Below are 19,258 nucleotides of genomic sequence, written 5' to 3' on the forward strand. Positions count from 1 at the left end.
AAAGGGATGAAGGCGAGTGGGAGGCACAAGCTTCTAGTTAATGGAATGAATGTCAGGGAGGATGAGTGGTGCTGTATGGTGACAGATGGTAGCTACACTTGTGATGAGCATGAAATAATGAAGAAAGTTGTGAAACCTACTATGGTGTAACCCTAAAACTAAAGTAACATTGTCCACTATACTTGAATTAAAAAAAAAAAAAAAAAAAGAGACAAGGCCTCTGAAAAAAGGTACATGAATCTAGTGGTTTCAGACCACAAATAGAAACACGTAGCTAATCCATGACCATCATCAAGATATTCCTGTTGGTTATGAGATGCTTAGGGGGGAAATCACTGCTATGAAATAATTCCCCCCATTGGAAGAATGCAAACAATATGAAATATTCATTTCCTCATTCACTCTATGGTCAATAAGCAACCTCAAACTGCCAGACACAGTTGTGTGCTTGATGGCTCTATTATTTACTCTCAGACTGAAGGCACAAAAGAAAATGTAGAGAAAAGACAGTCATTTGGAAAGACAAGAATGACAAAAGGATGAACTCTCTCCTTCCCTAAACCAGTATGGAAGTGGTTCATTCAGCTTACCTTCTACCCTGGCATGGCTTCCAATGCCTTAGAAGCCCTTTTTCCCAGAAAAACTACTCTTCTTTGTGAAAGAAATTGATGTAATTTTACAAATAGAGAAATTTAAAACTTCATCACTTAGAATTAGAAAATGGATTCTTCCCTTTAAAGAGAAGAAACCAAGGAAATCCATTTTTCTTGCACCATCAAAGGCTTTGACAATGAGGACAGGGGACTACTTGGTCTATTGCCCTCCTCCTCTCTCCATTATCACTTTCTTCTGTTCCTAAATACCTAACAGGTTGTTTGAGAAAAAGAGAGAAAAACTGAATTATATCTTTGCTCACAGTGTTCTAATTCCTACAAGCCACCTGAAAATCTTCAATCTCCTTTTCACTGCTCAGAGAAATTAAGTGCAAGAATCCATTTCACAAACCCTATAAAAATATACACTGTTGATGCACAAGGTTAGCCATGATAATAGGAATATGTTAAAGAAATCATATGGATTTTCTTAAACTTCACAGATTTGACTAAGTTAATTTATACCATATTCCATGTTTTCAGTAATGTAAAAATAAATTTCTGGGTGAGATCGCTTAAGTCTAGATAAGTTATCCACATTGCACAATTGCATTTGTAAACTATATTAGTCAATGGATTAAAAGCTTTTCAAGGCAAAACATAAACCACCACTTTCAGAGGATTTGTGACAGCCCATCTCAAAGGCCTTACCTCCCCCTCTTGGAAAGATCCCATGAAGCTTTCAAACAAAACTATTTTCTTCTAGTACTAAGACATATCACACAACTGGACATGTAAGGTCATTTATACTTTTTCTAGGGGGCCACATGAATTCATAGGCCATAGTAAGAGATGGGTCCTTTACTGGTCTGTCCACTTCTCTGAAGGAGAATACAGTTAGCCTACTTTATTATTTTTTTTTAACATTTATTTTCAAGAGACTGAGACTGAGTGGGGGAGGACCAGACAGAGAGGGAGACAAACTATCCAAAGCAGGCTCCAGGCTCTGAGCTGTCAACATAGAGCCTGATGCAGGGCTGGAACCCACCAACTGTGAGATCATGACCTGAGCTGAAGTTGGATGTTTAACCAACTGAGCCACCCAGACGCCCCTTTTTTTTTTTTTTAACGTTTATTTATTTTTGAGACAGAGAGCATGAACAGGGGAGGGGCAGAGAGGGAGACACAGAATCTGAAACAGGCTCCGGGCTCTGAGCCGTCACCCCAGAGCCCGACGCGGGGCTCAAACTCACGGATCGCGAGATCATGACCTGAGCTGAAGTCGGACGCCCAACCGACCGAGTCACCCAGGCGCCCCCCAGACGCCCCTTTAAACAAATCTTTTTTTAACATTTATTCTTTTTTTTTTTTTTTAATCTAGCATAATAGTATAACTGTTTGCATTTGCTTAGCCAGCTATTTGGGATAATTTGCCTGGTTAGCTTGGGAAGGGCTAAGTGGACCTTTTCTATAAAGGCAGAAGAAAAAAGCATAGGTGAATTTTTTAAACACGGGATCTACTGATCCCAAACAACAAGCTTCACTATGCAAAGCTGAAGTGTTCCCTCCTGTTTATATTCCCCATACTTTAATCTCATTAACTGTCCCATGTTTTAACAAAAAGAATCAAATTTAAAAAGATCATTTAATTGGTTATGCCTGGGATTTAGTCACACCTCTCTTCTTCAACCACTGGTCAATTGTGGATGGTTTCCATCTCATTGTGGAGAAGCATGACCAGTGCCAAATAAATCCGGGATTAAACTCTGGCAGTCACGTGCAACTCCTCTGGTCAAAGAAAGCAACCATTTCAATGAATAGAAAGTACATTACGTACCTACCATGTGTAGAACACCATATTAAATGTTGAGGATGATAAAAGTGGAAGACATGCTCTTGACTGTCGAGGAACTCAAAATCTAGCGTAAGATGGGGACAAGCCCTTCTTTCCTTGGATAATGGAAATCTTGTAAAAGCTCAAAGATGTTTTTCACCCACTACTATCTTTGCCTTTCAGAATATATTTGTACATGCTAGTTCCTAAATTGGTACGCATAGTTTAAGGGATCAAAATGGTTATTGAGTCAGAGGTTGTGCTTGGCACTGGGGATACAAAAATAAAAAAGATGCAGTGCTGGCAATGAGGACCAGAATAAGGGGAAAGGGAAATACGAGAAATTACAAACTAGCATTAGCAGTAAGAGCATGGAGAAAATGCAGGGAAATGGTACTCAACCAGTCTTAGAGGAAAAAAAAAACAGCTGTGTGGCTTCAGTACCAAATGTAACTGGGTGCCATCAGTAGGCTTTCCAAGAGCTAGGGCTCAGGCAGACCTAGAAATATCAGCAGTTGGCAAGGCAGGGAAGAGGATGGGGATGAGAAACATGGCCTAACGGGACATTCATGGCGGGGGGTGGTGGTGGTGGCGATGAAGACAAAGGGTTACAAAGGATCCTACCCATTGCAAAGATGGAGAATTCCCTGTGGCTGAAGTCAGGTGCACATAGTGGTAGGGAGAGCAGAGGTCAAGGGCAGACTAAAATGATGTGTTGTCAAGGTGGGAAGTTACAAGTGCTCCTCATTTCTGGCAGAAATCTGGGGAGTTGGGCAAAAAGTGAACTCTTAAGTCCCTTTATAGATAGCACTCGATGAACAAGTGCCAAATTATGAGACAGCAGAAGACAGCAAGAAAAGTGACTAAAATTGCAAAGTACTTTGAGTGGCACATGAGTGGTGTGCACAACAAAGGGCACAGGAATGCAGGAGAACAGGAGCATGGGAAACAGTATTGAGGAAGGATGAACTGAGCCAGGCCCTGCTTTCCCATGAAAGGTGGCTGGCGTGACTCAAAGGGCAAGAAAGGAATCAGAAATTATTCATAACCTACTCCCCCCCAACCCTTGGCATATGTATCTGATTTATACGCTAATTTTTTTCCCCTGGGCATATGTCTATTTGGAACTTTTCTATTCTGTGGGGCAAATATATCTTTACCGACCAATATCCCTACTATTCATTTGTTGCACGGTTCCGAGTAAACCCCTTAATTGCCATGCCTTGGTTCCAACACCTTCACACATCACAAAGCTGATACACAGACCAAGAAGAATGTCCTAGACAGTGCTCCAAAAAGCATGAAAACCACCATGGTTGCATTTAAACCACCCTCTGGAAAGAAAGCCGCCTTTGTGATCCTCCCCACCAAAGCCTTAGTGTACCATTTTGTTCCCCCTTTAACAGCTGTCTCTGGGACCTACAGGTATCTGTGCTTGGAAGCCTCCCCTGCTAGCCATCCACCATATCCCATCAGCCCCTGCAAAAGCCTTGGGAGAAAAACTGTGGGAAAAGCTCATTATGTCTCCATGGGATCCTGCTCATGGGCCACCACAGTGCTCCTTCACCCATCTGGGTGTCAGCCACACTGCAGTGGCTTGCAGCTTTAGCACCAGGGCACCTTTAGGTTCCCCACGGTGCTTCCTTTTGCCCGGGATACCGATTGTTATCACCATCGAATTTTCTCATTCTCACCTACACGTCTGCCCAGACTAAGTACAACTGACTAGCTCCTATTCATCTCACTTATGACTCAGTTCATGCTTTCTATCTTCCAAGAAGACCTTCCCACCTTGCTAGCACAATCCCGGAACCCTGGAAAAATTCAGCGTCCTCCCTGTACTCAATCACCTCCATGTATACCTCAACCATAGTGGCTTAATCTCTTAAAGAAATATTAAAATCATATTTTTTTTTTGCTCCACTGCTTCCCAGAGCCTAAAAAAATACCTCGTGTATTATACACACTGCATACATATTACTTGAGTGAATGTTGATTATATATCCATGGTCCTTTATCCAAAAACCCTTGAGGTTAGTTGTGTTTGCAGAATTTGGAATTTTTTACATTTTAAAGATAAGAGGCACACACCATATTTATGTGACACACTAGCAGAGTCGGAGGGATACCCCACACCAAACACATTCTGTAGTGAAATATACAAATAGTCCCACTTAATGGGATAAAGGCTATAAATAGACTCATGTCAATTAAGGTCAAGTCTGCTAAATGAATTCACCCCATAATCCCTAATGGACCTGGCTGTACTCTGAAAAATCTGAAGGTAAGGTGAAGAGACACCTTGGGATATTAGAATCATGTAGATTACATCACAGTCCTCCTTTCCTTTAGAAGAAAACACTGAGGACCACACAGGAAAACTACTTGTCCAAGTTCACAGGTAATTAATGGCAAAGCTAAACTAACATCCAATGCCCTGTTTATATTCTAGAATTCCTCCCAACAAGCCAACAATGACATAATAAAATATGCTTCTCTGCATTAATCTCCTGTCACAGTATGTTCACTATCTCTCTTCACTGTCGTCCTACTTGGGTAGTCACAACTGAAATCCAGATAACAGGTGAAGAGAACCTAGTCCCTTGCACCTGCATCCACATGGACAACTCCTACAAAAATGCTGAAATCTTTCAAAGACTAGAACTTTAAAACTGAAGCCATTTTAATAAGAATTAGAATGGATGGCCTTTGTCTTCTGAGAGAACTATAAGCTAATACAGCATTTCCTTCAAGAGTGACACGTGAGAAAATGGGAAGTGGTTCATGGACAAAACTGATCTTCACAGCCAATAAGTGCTTTCCCTCTAAGATCTGAAATAAGACAAGGATATGCACTCTTGCCTCTTTTACTCAGCATACTACTGAAAAGTCCTAACCACAACAAGAAAAAGAGAAAAGGCATCCAAAATGGTGAGAAAGTAGTAACATTGTCACTAAATTTAGATGACATACCACTATATATAGAAAGCCCTAGACTCCACCAAAAAAAGCCATCAGAATAAATGAATTCAGTAAAGTTGGATACAGAATTAATACACAGAAATCTGCATTTCTATACACTAATATAAACAATCCCATTTACCATTGCATCAAAAAGAATAAAATACCTAGGAATAAACTTCCCCAAGGAGATGAAAGACTAGTACTCTGAAAACTCTGTTTTATACACTAACCAAAGGAATTGAAGATAACACAAATGGAAAGATATACCACAGACTGGAATAATTAATACCGTTAACATGTCTGTACTACCCAAAGCAATCTAGAGATTCAATACAATCCCCAGCAAAATAACAATGGCATTTTTCATAAAACTAAAATAATCCCAAATTCTGTGTGGAACCACAAAACACTCTGAAGAGCCAAAGCAATTGTGAGAGCGAAAGATGGAGGTATCACATTCCCAGACTTCAAGACCCACTACAAAGCTATAATAATGAAAACGGTATGACACCAGTAAAGAACAGACACAGTGATAAATGAAAGAGAATAGACAGCCAGAAAAAACCCACATACTTATATGGTCAATTGATCAAGGACAAAGCAGGCAAGAATATACCATGGGAAAAAGACATTCTCTTCAATGAATGGTGCTGGGAAAACTGGTCCACTTTTTCACACCATATATAAAAATAAACTCAAAATGGATTAAAGATCTAAAAGTGAGACTGGAAACCATAAAACTCCTAGAAGTACCATCAGCAGTAATCTCTTGGGTATCGGCCATAACAACATTTTTCTAGATATGTCTCCTCAGGCAACAAAAACAAAAGGAAAAATAAACCACTGAGATGATTCCAAAATTAAAAGCTTTGCACAGTGAAGGAAACCAACAAAATGAAAAGGGAATTCAGTGAATGGGAGAAGATATTTCACATGACACATCCAATAAAGGGTTAATATCCAAAATATAAAGAACTTAGACAATACCAAAAAAAAAAAATTGAATAAAAATGGGCAGAAGACCTGAATAGATCTTTTTCCAAGGACATCCAGATGGCTAACAGCCACATGAAAAAATGCTCAACATCCCTCATCATCAGGGAAATACAAATCAAAACCACGATGAGGTATCTCCTGACACGTGTCAGAAGGGCTAGTGTCAGAAACACATGAAATAAACAGGTGCTGTGAAGGACGTAGAGCAAAACTCTCGTGCACAGTTGGTAGAAATATCAATTGGTGCAACCACTGTGGAAACCAGTATGGATGTTCCTCAAAAAAATTTAAAAGAGAAATACCATCCAATTGAGTAATCCCACTACTGGGTACTTAACCCAAGAAAATGAAAATACTAATTCAAAACAATCTATACACACCTATACCTATTGCAGCATTATTTACAATAGTCAAGATATGCAAGCAATCCACATGTCCGTTGACAGAGGGATGGGTAAAGACTCTATGTATGTGTTTGAAATATTCCTGTTAGGAACGATAAGTGGGACAACAGACATAGTGGAAATACCTTTTTGATGCTTGGAAAACAGAGTTCACAGAAAGGCATTTTGTGCACATACATAGGTACACAAGGAAATATTACTTGGCTATAAAAAAAAGAATGAGATTTCACCATTTGCAACAAAATGGATGCCTTAGAGGGTACTACGCTATGAAGTGAGTCAGACAGAAAGAGACAAATACCAGATGAATTTATCTACTATGGAATCTGAAAAAACCCAAACGAATGAACAAACAAAAAGCAGAAACTGACCCATAAATACAGGGAACAAATTGATGGGTACTGGAGGTGAAGGGGGTGAGGCAAAATGGGTGAAAAGGAGGTAACAGTTTCTAGTTACAGAATAAGTCACAGGAATGGAAAGTACAGCACTGGGAATACAGTCAGTGGTATTGTTATAGTGCTGTATGGTGACAGAGAGTTGCTACAGTTATGTGAGCACAACATAAAATACAGACTTGACTCACTATGTTGTATACCTGCACCTAATGTAACATTGTGTATCAGCTATACCTCAAAAGACTAAGTTTGAAAAACTCCAATGAAAAAAAAAGATTAAAATAATGGTAAAAGTACCATTTTGGTATGGAAAAAAGCATGAAGGTAATACATGTATAAGTTAGTGTCACCGGAAAGAATGCCTTTCCATGAACTCTGTTTTCCAAGATTCAAAAAGGTATTTCTAAGATGTGTGTCGTCTCACTTATCATTCCTAACGGGAGGACTTCAAACATTTTTTGTGTCATGGCCCCCATCAAACATTACTAACAGATAAATGGATGAGGCTGCTGAATTAGAGGTGCCGACAGTGTAGGGGGTTCTGGTCCCCGTGGGCCCCGTCTCCCTGCCTCCCTGCCGGAGGTTTAAGAGAATCAGTACCTCAGGCATTTCTGTAACCTAACACCGCATACTCACTGGGAAGCCCTGCCTTACCCCACAGCCAAGTACTCCTTTCTGAAACAGGAAGCGGGTTGGAAGAACAGCTCTGTTCCCTGCTAGGTAGAGTGTACATGTGGCAGGTCCATGCCTCCTCCCGTACTGCAATCCACAGGCATATGAGACCATGCACGTCCCTCAAGTCAAGACTGACTCTGTTCTCAGAGATCTGTGTTAGAATTATAAAAGTAACTGCTATCTTGGGGATTCTTATCAACGTAACATAGCAAATGGTTTGTAGGTTACTGTGTAGTGAGGCCCTACTAGCAATATACATTAATGTCACAGTTAGTTGTCAGAGGAGGGGGACAAAAAGTGTAGGTGAGCTACAGAGCCCTGCTCTAAGCTAGAGCTTAGAGGGCTTAGATCTGGCACAGTGTTAAAACCTAAAGAGAGCAGTTCCACAGAAGGTCCAAATAGTTGGCACCTACAGGGGTCTCCTATGAGGTGAAGAGTGTATTGTTCACTGCATGCCGGGCTGTTACAAGGTTTAACACACTGTTACTTGAACAGCACCCAATGAAGTTCTGCCTGACTCAGGTTATTTTGTCATGAGGGCATGATTGCCGTCCTCTGGTCTGGATCTCTAAACCAGGGACGTGAAATTCTAGGAATCAGTGGGAAAATACCCTTCCTTCCCACTCCACCTCCATATGCCTGTCCCCAGCCACTTATAAAGGCTCAACCAAACAAAACACCTGAAAGAAATTCATGAATATTCAAAAAATTTCCTAATATGATTCTTCCCTTTGTTCAAAACTTAATATACCCTAGTGAGATGAAATCATGAAATATAGTGGATATTAAGTTGCTAAAGAAAATAAAAGTTGTCATGGCTTTCATATACAAGTGCACTGTGCTTAGGAACAGAAGCCCAAGGATTATTTAGAATAAATTCGTGTTTGACACATGTACTTTGTAGAACCCATTCTAACAAATATTTCCTAGCCTTCATCCCATTAAAAGATGCAGCCGGGCCAGCGAGGATTTTTTTTTATGAGATACATTTTAACACTGGAGTCCATCGCAAAATAAAGCCAGTAATGGTGAAACAAGAGTGTGTCCACCCAGCACTCCCATGGGAAGTGAAGAGAAAAACAAATGTAATATCTGAGTGAAGGATTAACATACGGAGAGGTGAAGGAAGGCCAACTGAGGTCCACAAGCACACCATTGTCCTCTGACACTCATTTTTTTTAATTTTTTTTTTTAACGTTTATTTATTTTTGAGACAGAGACAGAGCATGAACGGGGGAGGGTCAGCCAGAGAGGGAGACACAGAATCTGAAACAGGCTCCAGGCTCTGAGCTGTCAGCACAGAGCCCAACATGGGGCTCGAACTCACAGACCGCGAGATCATGACCTGAGCTGAAGTCGGCCGCTTAACCGACTGAGCCACCCAGGTGCCCCCTGACACTCATTTTCAATGGAACAGTAAATACCCATGGCCCCATTACTGAACACTCACTACATGCCAGAGACACACAAGATGCTTTACATACATTGTCTCAGTTCATCATCAGAGCTTTTTAAAGTGAATATTATCACCACCAATATTTTTTGGATGATGAAACTGACGTTAAGTGATCAAGTCGGAGAGTATGATTTCACAGCCTGAAATGTTAAGGATGACGTCGCACCGCCTTGGGAGGGCCCAAGGGCAGTGGCACACAAAGGGCACCACTCAATAGCTTCTAGGAGCGGTGCTCTGGCCCCAAGGAAAGCCACAGCAAGGGAAGACAGAAACGTGTCACAACAAGATGTTCAGCACCCAAACACAATAAAGGAACAGTCTCTATCCTATCTTCGGAATGTGTCTGCCTCTCCAATCTGGGTATAGTGCCTTTTCAAAATTGCTAGTGTACTGACGATAGTGAAGTGTGCCTATCACCTAAACGACAAACTTATATGACATTAAATCTCAATGAAAACTGTTAAAATACGTAACAGTAGACTGTGAGCTGCATGGAGGTGAACAGAGGCTCATTCTGCCCAGATGACACTACAAAAATATGCTGGAGGATGGGTGATGGAGATGATCTTATTTGGTTTTGAAATCCATGAGCAGGTGATCACAGTACGAGAACAACACAACCATGGGGTTTCTGCATACAGAGATATGAACAAGGCAGAACACTGAAAGCTGATGCTCCAGGGAAAGGGCTTCTATCCTGGAGAGGTAACACGCTACTGGGGGATGCTTCGAAGGGGCTACTAAAGGTCTTCTGTCAGACCAAAGCTAAATGGCACAAGTTGACAGTGATGATGTACCCATTTACCTATGCAACCCCCCCTGTAAGGTGCTGTCTTCACACCACACTGAACTCAGGTAACCAGACACAAATGTATCCGCAGAACTATCAAAAGAAGAAAAGAATACTGCCAGAATACTCTCAGAGAAGTAGCAAAAAAATCTAGAAAGGCCAGGGTCTATATACAAGACTCTTAAAGAAATGAACCCCTCTTAAGCATGCAAGAGAGAGCAAGTATCTACACCTAAAGCATCAGAAACAAGTCATGGGTATCCTGCTGGGACAGACTGTCCACATTCTGGAGGCAGTCTATTTCCCGGCCCGGGAAGACTGACTGATTCCATGTTCACATGAGATCTCAAGACTATGGCCCCTGACCCAACAGTAATGTGGGGATCACCTGCAGCCCTGTTGGAAAGGGAAGCTCTCTGTCCAACCCTAGACCTCCTAAATCAGAAACTCTGGGGCGGGGCAGGGAGGGCTCAGCATTCTGTGTTTCTAGACAAATCTGACACACACTCATTTTAAAGAACTGATCCAGGCCAACCCCTGCCTTACATTGATACAGAAAATTCACACAGGACAGATGAGAAAACCATTTTCCTTGCTACCAATTCCAAATTCAGTGTCAATCTAAACATAAGAAGTGAATTCCAAAAGACACTACTGAGAAGTTTTCAGATGTGCAAATGGACTTAATTCTCATTTCCTGTACAGAAACAGCATGAAGCTTATTATTAGCAGCAAATAAATGTAACATTCCAATGAAAATACAAAATGCAACATATTTTTATACTCATGGTTCACTTGAGGATCATACTGCTCCAGGAGAACTATCTGGTCATCAATTTTTATCATGGGCTCGGAAACTCAAAGGATGCATAATTATAATGACCTTCCTAAGATAAGATATTCATATATTTAAATGAGGTACGTTTTATATGCAATAATTTCAAAAATATATATTCTTTTAATGACAGCTCCTAAAGCTGGCAAGAACGTGAAATAGGTACATCACACCCTGGGGTGAGTGAGATATTGTAAATTAGTACAACTCTTATGAAAAGCAATTTGGCATATGTATCAAGCCATAAAAACCTCCATACTCTGACCTATTAGGTGTACTTGTTTTCGGATTAAGAATTAATTCCCCAAGTGAAAAAGTTGTATGAACTAGTATGCCCCAGGTGGAGGAGACGGGATGTCTAAAATATGAAAGTGGCCACTAAAATATCACGTGACCACTTAAAACCAGACTATTTAACGTTAAAGGCACACTCAAATGAAAAAAGATGATACAGAACTGTATATATACTATGATTACAATGGAGTCAGAAACATACACGTGGGTGCACAGAGAAGTGGAAAGGCATATAGATGTTTGAACTAAGGGCAGATTTTCTCTCATTTTTCTGTTTTGGTGTAGTAATAACTAAAATATTAATAATAAACCTGAAAGTGTTCAATCCCACATGCAAACCTACTCTGAGCTCAGATAAGGTGATTTCCATGTGTGCATGAGTGCGTGCACATGTGAACACTCATGGGAAAAGGGGGACTAAAAAGAGACGGGAAAATATCAAATTAGTCACTGCCAAGGGACACTAACTGATTTAAAATGAGACACAACATACCCTTACCTCCTCCAAAAACTCAAACCACAACACAGAAGAGAAGCTCGGCTCACCAGAATTTTAGGAACTTGAGAACCACCTAAATGATGACGTAAGAGGAAATCAATCAAAAAAACCCACCAAAATAGTCTTTCTCTCCTCATGATTTTTTTCCCCAAAATAATGTTAAACAGATGATGCAAACGACCATTTGTTGAGCTAAATTTTAAACTGATGATTCTAATTTCAAGTGGACTCCTATTAAGCTTCTAAGAGCCACTTGGGTTTATGCCTGTGACACAGGGAACACGTTTGCAACAAGAATTCTTACAAAGCTCAAACCCCACATCTCTGCCAAGTTCGGCTTTCGTCATGCAGGCTTGCTTGGTGCTGCTCCAGCACACCCACTGCCGGACTGCCACCGTCCTAGCCTTGGGATATTCGTTTCCGCTTAATTTGGGGCAGGTTCCCTGTTGCATGGTTCATTATGATGCCAATCGTCTCTAAGTTGTTTGATAAAATAAACTAATTACAATTAGATTTTCAGTTCCAAGATGCTCAAGGATTATTGGTGAGGGGGTAGGCAAATGAAGCCGATGTGCAATTCCAGGCAAAGTTCAGAACTTCATACATCAGCAAAACAATCTCCCTGTTGCAGATAATTCTCAAGGCACTTGAATGGCACAAAATGCAAGTCAGTAAGCTCCCTATGATTGGGAAACAATTACCAAGAAAATGTTCATGGCTCCATCAGAATAAAGAAAAGAAAAAGAAAACTAAAAGAACTGTCCAGTTACGATGCATGTATGTTTATGTTTAATCTGAAACATTGCTTTTAAGAAATTCCCTAAGGGTATCAAAGCCAGACAGGCTTTGCTGTTAGAGAAAAAAAAAAGAAAAAAGGAAAAGCGGCAGCTTCAGCAGCTACCATGAAGGCATGCCAGTTTTAATTATTGCACACGAAAGCTATGTTAAATTACCCCGATTCAACTTTCCTCAAAGAACTTCCTATTCTCTGGTTATGTTGTTCAGGAAAATTATGATTGCCCCAAGAATCTCAATCCTTGAGAGTTCGCACATTATTTAATACTTCAAATCCAGGATTCCAGCAAGTGCTAGGAGGGGAAAGTATCTTTTGAAAGAGTATTAATCTAAATATATGCCATTTTCCTGTTTTTCTGCAACAATTTCAGACATGTCCTCTGAAATAAGACTTGCAGTTCAGAAGAAGAAGTTTATTTAGGTGAGTCAAGAGAGCTCGCTATAATAACCACTTTGTGGGTAGCTGGGGCGTGTGCAATTTGGAACAGTATACTTAGTTCTTTCAGAATACAGTGTACTTCTAGTAAAGTTCAACAACGTACTTGTGGCTAATGGGGACACGTGAAAGACAAGAGTAAGTAAGACTTTATTGTATGAGTCACAGGTTAAAAATGATTGACCTATGCTTCTCTCAGTGCTACGACAACACCATTTCAGAAAACGTACTTATAAGAGGCCCAGCATTAACCACCTGTTCAGGACTTCCTGAATTCAAACTTCATTAATTAAGAAGGTATAGACTGCTTCTCACAAGTGAATTCTGAGTGTGCAACCTGAGTGTTATTTTCTCAATAATCCAACTTTAGGAAGTAAAAATATCTAACATAGCAGGATTCACCCTTCGATTTACTCAAGCATTCTTTCATGTTAAACCTCACTTGTGAGAAGAGAAGAGGCGGAGGGAGGGTGGGAAGAAAGGGAGAATAGGAAGATGGAGAAAGGAAAGAATGAAATATGGACCAATCAAAAGAAAAGCTGAAGAACAGTCTTTTCCAGAAATATTCTTTTTTTTTTTTTTTTTAAGAGACAGGAAGCATTTATTGGGGGCTTATACTTGAGGCACTGGGGAGGCAGTGCTAGGAGCAGATGTCCCAGCCCAAAATATTCTTCTTTTTCAACCATCATTTCCTCTTGTGTAGCTAAAATATAATGCCATTACATTCCACCTACTAGCCATAAATCAAATATAGATGCTGATAGCCTGATGTATGATTCAAGGAATAAGTATGATTCATGGTGCATTGTGGACTTAAATATTTCCTTTGCCCTTTTAAAGATCGTAGAATCAAGACGACTTGGAAAAGGACATTACTACATGAGATCAGATACTTACCATTGCTCACCATACGTCTGGCCACCTCCCACAAGACAAGTCCAAAGGCCCAAATATCAACTCTCTTGTAAGAATCAAAACAATCCACCTGAATGGTTTCATCTAGAACTTCAGGGGCCATGTAGCGTTTGGTGCCCACACGGGGGTTGTTCCCCACATCGAGCTGATTGGTACTCTGGGAATGCATGACTGCCAGGCCTAAAGGGAAGAAGACAACAGGGCGGGTCAGTTCACTACCTTTCTCACAGAGGGTTGCTGAAGGCCTTTTAAACCAACCCTAATCAGAAGCGCCCCCTCATGGTAATCGTGGTCACTGCTGCACTACATCCAGAGCAATCTGGAATACTGTTGTGATGACACCTGTCACCAATAGAAAAAAGAAGTAATGCCAGAAACATTCTGACGCTATTAACACATGAACCCCTGAGACAAAAAGACTTGGGGGAATAATAAACTGAAGCACCGAAGCACTGTGAGGCCAGTGTTTGAAGTCCACAGGAAAACAGGCTCACATGTTAAGTGGGAATCTCCAAGTGTCTTACCAGAAGGAAATTAAGTTCTCCTGCTCCGCCACAGCTCCCAATTGTGTGCAAACACAAATTTCCAACAGTGTGAGGCAGCGAATCTGCGGTAATGTATCACTACTTAAAGGGCAGACTCCATCCCTTAAGGAAGGGATGCTCACTTGAGACTTAGCAACGCTGACCAAGCCCACAGGCTTTTCTCTAAAGTCATGCGTACAGACAGCATTAAACTAGCCCTCAATTCAAAGCACAGCTCTCCTGTTAAATGGGTTTGAAGCCCTTTCTTAAACCATCCCTCATTTCAGAATTCCTCAATCAGAGTGACCTGGCATTCCACACAGACCAGGAGGGTTAGGCAGATACATGCATGATTCATTGTGAGGATGAAATTACTTTTTGATGTCCATGCTGACCAACTGAAAATAATTCCTTTAACACACAATGAAAAGTGCCACATTGGAACAAGCAGCCTGTGTAAACCTTTGCAACCCAAGGATCCTTTGGGGATCCCTCAGGCCATCTAGGAACACTTCTGCTCCTGCTCTGTGGCTCTGAGTGTGTGGGATGATGACTCCTTATCATGCCACAGGGATGGCACCTGTTATCTCACCTTGAAAAATTACTAGAGACATCAGCGATTGCATTCACTAAATCAGACCGGTTCCTCTTTCCCTTTTATAATCAACCCCAAGATTCTATGGCCACTGTCTCCAAAAACATATATACCTCTCTACTGTTTCCAGAACCAAGGAGTCAAAATAACAGAATATAAAAAGGAGCAGTTTAAATAGATCATGGCAGTACTAACTGTGGTGGTTTAAAAATATGTCCTCAAGTTCTTTGAGACTTCTCCTTTCAAGAGGTGAAGTTCAACTCCCTCTGCCTTGAGGGTAGGCTGTGCTATCAAACAGAACCCGGCAGAAATGAGTGTATATCTTCAAAATTAGGACATATAAGGCATCATGGCTTCCTCTCTGCTCGCTATCAGTTCTCTTGTGTTACGAGGCCACTCACACAACCCCGTGGAGAGGTCCCCGTGACAAGGAACTGAGGCCTCCCACCAATGGTCATGTGAGTGGAGCCATCCTGGAAGTTCCTCCAGCCCTCATCAAGCCTTCAGGTGCCTGGAGCTCTAATCGACAGCTTGACTGGAACCCCCACCAGATCCTGAGCCAGAACCATAGAGCTAAGTCATTCCAAGATTGCTGACCCTCAGATGACTATGTGAGATAACGAATTTGTTATTTTATGCTGCTAAGTTTTAGAGATAGTTTGTTACCCAGTAATAGATAATTATCACACTACTTAAAGAGACAAAATATCCAAATGCAATGTGTGAACCTTGGCTGATTTCTTGTTTGAAAAAAACAGAAAAATCTGAAAATGGACATTAAATGATATTATTGAATTATCAATAATTTTAGGTTTGATAAAATGATCATGCAGATATATTTTGGTATTTTTAAGAGATGCATTTTGAAATATTTAGAAGTGTTGTGATGTCTGCAACTTATTTTCAAATGTATCAGCAAAGATACACGTTCAGCTACATATAGATAAAGCAAATATGGCAAAATTTTAACAACTGCTGAATCTAAGTGCTGTGGGTATGAATGATCTTTATACTTAACTATTCCCTCAGCCTTTCTGTATGTTTGAATTTTTTATAACAAAAAGTTAGAAAAATAAATACAATACTGAAATTTTTGCAGTTTCAATAATAGAACATGATTTCTAATGAGTGATCCTTAATTTCTGGGTATAAAGTGAAAAATTAAACAAATGATGATCTTACAGGACGAGCTGTCTTCTGTTCAAAGGATCTACTCCCTGAATAATAAACATCTTAACACAGATGTTTCTACAAATCTGTGTATCTAACTGGAAGGCTACAGGCCAGAAGAAAGACAGACGAATCACGAATTACTTGGACTTACTGAAAAACACCTCTGACTCCCTATCAAGTCCCATAACCAAAGCCAACAGCCTCCTCAATTTTCCATCTCCCCTAGACCACTGGACTATAACAGCAACCACCCTCTGAATGCTTATCATTTGCAACGCAAGTATTGTAACTTCTGAATCTTGTAAGAATCATGTGAGGTAGGCATAAGTGATTTTTAGTAACATGAGTAATAGTTGAACGCAGCATTATGAACATTTGAAACAGTACAGAAGTACAGTGCACAGTGTCAAACGTTAAAGTGTTCCTTGCTAAGCCCTTACCCTAACATCGAAAATAAGTGGTCATGTACTTGGGGCAGGTAAATAGATTAAAACACCCGCACAGATATACGGGGTGAATAACTGGGAAAATCAGGATTCCAGCCCAAATCACCCTGCTCCAAAAGCCATGGCATTGCCATGAAAGTCCAATACACCACAACTACAACTGCAAAGCAACAAAAAGCTTTAGAGCCATGCCCTTTCAATGCTATCCTTAGTAGCTGTCTTCTCACACTTGCAAAACATTGTAAAATAATTCTCAGCATGAATGCAAAGACTGTAAAGAAATACAAAAGAAATGAATTTTCCTGACATGTCGAGTCTTTTGTGTTTAAAAACAAGAATAAATTCTATCATTTATATCATAGAGCTAATACTGTCTAAACCTTTATCAGCCTACAAGTATGGGAATACTAGGAACAATAACTACAGGTATATGGAAGAAAATAATATAAACCATTTTTTAATCAAATAGAGTGAGGACTCTCAATAGTCCACTGACATGAATAACCAATATTACAATTCAGTTCCCATTAGCATAATTACTCAGCCAATATCCAAGTCTAAGTTGAAGATGGTTTTATATACAATGTCGCTATAAATGAAAACAGTCTTATTTATAATGCAATTAAAGCTCACACTGAGCAGTATCCTAACACCACAGGAATGAGGTATCCCAGCAGGGCAAATTGCGAACTGGGTTAGGTTTTCTCTTTCTTCATTGATAATTTTGCCATGGTTACAGAAAAAAACAACTTTAGAAACATTTTCAAGATGAACTCATTCCCTAGGTTATTTGTGTACCTACTTTGTGTAAAGGTTTGGGAAATGAGAATGCTACACACTATTGGTTGCCTCTGAGGGTGGGCTGGGGCAGCGACGCACTGCATGAGCATGAAGTGACTTTCCAAAGTAATGCGAAGGTCTAACTTTCGATAGACATTTGGATTTTACAGCACTTGTCAAAACTCTGAGAATGTATTACTTAACGTTTGTTCGTTTCACATGAAATTGAAATTTCACCTGGAAAGAAAAAAGTAAACACACAGTAGTCACTCTGGGGAATGACACAGTGGTATACATGCTCGAGTCTTTACAAGAAACGGCTCTTTTGTGTGCAGTTTACTTAATGCATCAAAGATTAAGATGGATTGATGAGAGGGGATGGATGATGTGTGGCAAAGCTTAAGAACAGTAAAATGCTGATGGCAGAACCTAGGCGGTGGGTATACAGCTATTCACTATGAAGTTCTTTTGATTTGTCTGCATGCTTGACATGTTTCATAACGAAAGGTTGTGTGTGTGGGGGGGGGGGGGTGGATGCAACCTAGCTAAAGGATGGACTGCAACAGAAGTAAAAATGGTAATTAAGAAATATTTTTAAAAATTTACCCAAATCTGCTATGCAACACTGTCCATTCTTCTTAACCAGGATGTTTTTGCTCTTTAAATCTCGATGAGCTATGGCTGGTTTCCCTTGGGTCCCAAATATCTCTATGTGCAAATGTGCGAGACCACTAGCTATAGACAGCACTATTCGCAGGCAGCTAACTGTATCCAGAGTAGTAAGCTGAAGATAGTCATACAACGATCCCATTTCGTGATAATGTGTAATTAACCATAACTGGGTACTGGAGTGTCTTGATGTCATGTCTGAAGCAATAAAACCTGGAAAGAGCAAGAACAAAATTAGCAGACATGTAAGAATTTCACATTATAACTTTCGGTACACAGAAATAGAAACCTATAAGATAGATACCTATAAGATAGATAGATAAGATAGATAGATACCTACAACAAAAAATCATTCAACTTCCATGAAAGGAGGTTTACAGAGGCATCAACAGAAAAATGCAATACTATTTATTCCATAACAAGGTACTGCTAATGAATAGGAAATTTCCATATTCATTTCCATGACAAATAATCCTTTAAAATAGTATACATTTCATTAAGATAGGAATAATATCTTCGTGTTTACCCATAATGATAGCATCAAACTCTTTATCATGCTCATATTCCAAGCACAGATTATTCATTGACCACCCAAAAAGAATAAAAAAACATAGTATCTAGGGGCACCTGGGTGGCTCCATCGGTTAAGCGACAGACTCTTGATCTCGGCTCAGGTCATGCTCTCACAATTTGTGTCAGCGCTCTGCGCCGACAGTGTGGCGACTGCTTGGGATTCTCTCTCCCCTCTCTCTCTGCCCTTCCCCCATTCACACTCTTGCTTGCTCTCAAAATAAGTAACCTTAAAAAACATTTAAACATTAAAAAAAAAACATATAGTATCTAGACACCTATGTTCTCATATTGACTCTGCCTGTGATTTGCTGTGTAATACTGGGCCACTCGTTTAGGTTCTCTGGATTATCTCTACTCAGATGAAAGATAAAGGGATAAATTTATATTAAATGACTGACTACTCATCAAATAAAAAAGAAACCAAATATAATAAGCACCTATGATGCTCTTTGTCAATCACACAAGAAAACTAAGATAATAGTGTCTGTTGGCTAGAGAAGAAGACAGATATAAAAAGGAAAAATTACAATATAATGTAATGAATATAATGAAAAGTACTGTTACATCTGTAAAGGGCAACATGAGTCCCAAATAGGGACTGCTAATAATTCAGA

At 40.1% G+C, this 19,258-nt stretch overlaps 1 protein-coding gene across 2 annotated transcripts in view; it reads right to left on the reverse strand.

Moving 5' to 3' along the window:
• ACVR1 (activin A receptor type 1) overlaps positions 1-19,258 on the reverse strand; it is a 140,434-nt gene that overhangs the window by 14,778 nt on the left and 106,398 nt on the right. For both annotated transcript variants that reach the window (XM_042994480.1, XM_042994479.1), the window contains exons 8-9: positions 18,009-18,284; positions 13,867-14,064 (exon numbers count right to left, since the gene is read on the reverse strand). In XM_042994480.1, coding sequence (XP_042850414.1) covers positions 13,867-14,064; positions 18,009-18,284 — 474 coding nt within the window. The remainder of the gene's footprint in view (positions 1-13,866; positions 14,065-18,008; positions 18,285-19,258) is intronic.

This window comes from Panthera tigris, chromosome C1 (assembly GCF_018350195.1).
Source record: "Panthera tigris isolate Pti1 chromosome C1, P.tigris_Pti1_mat1.1, whole genome shotgun sequence".
In the NCBI taxonomy this organism is placed as follows: Eukaryota; Metazoa; Chordata; class Mammalia; order Carnivora; family Felidae; genus Panthera; species Panthera tigris.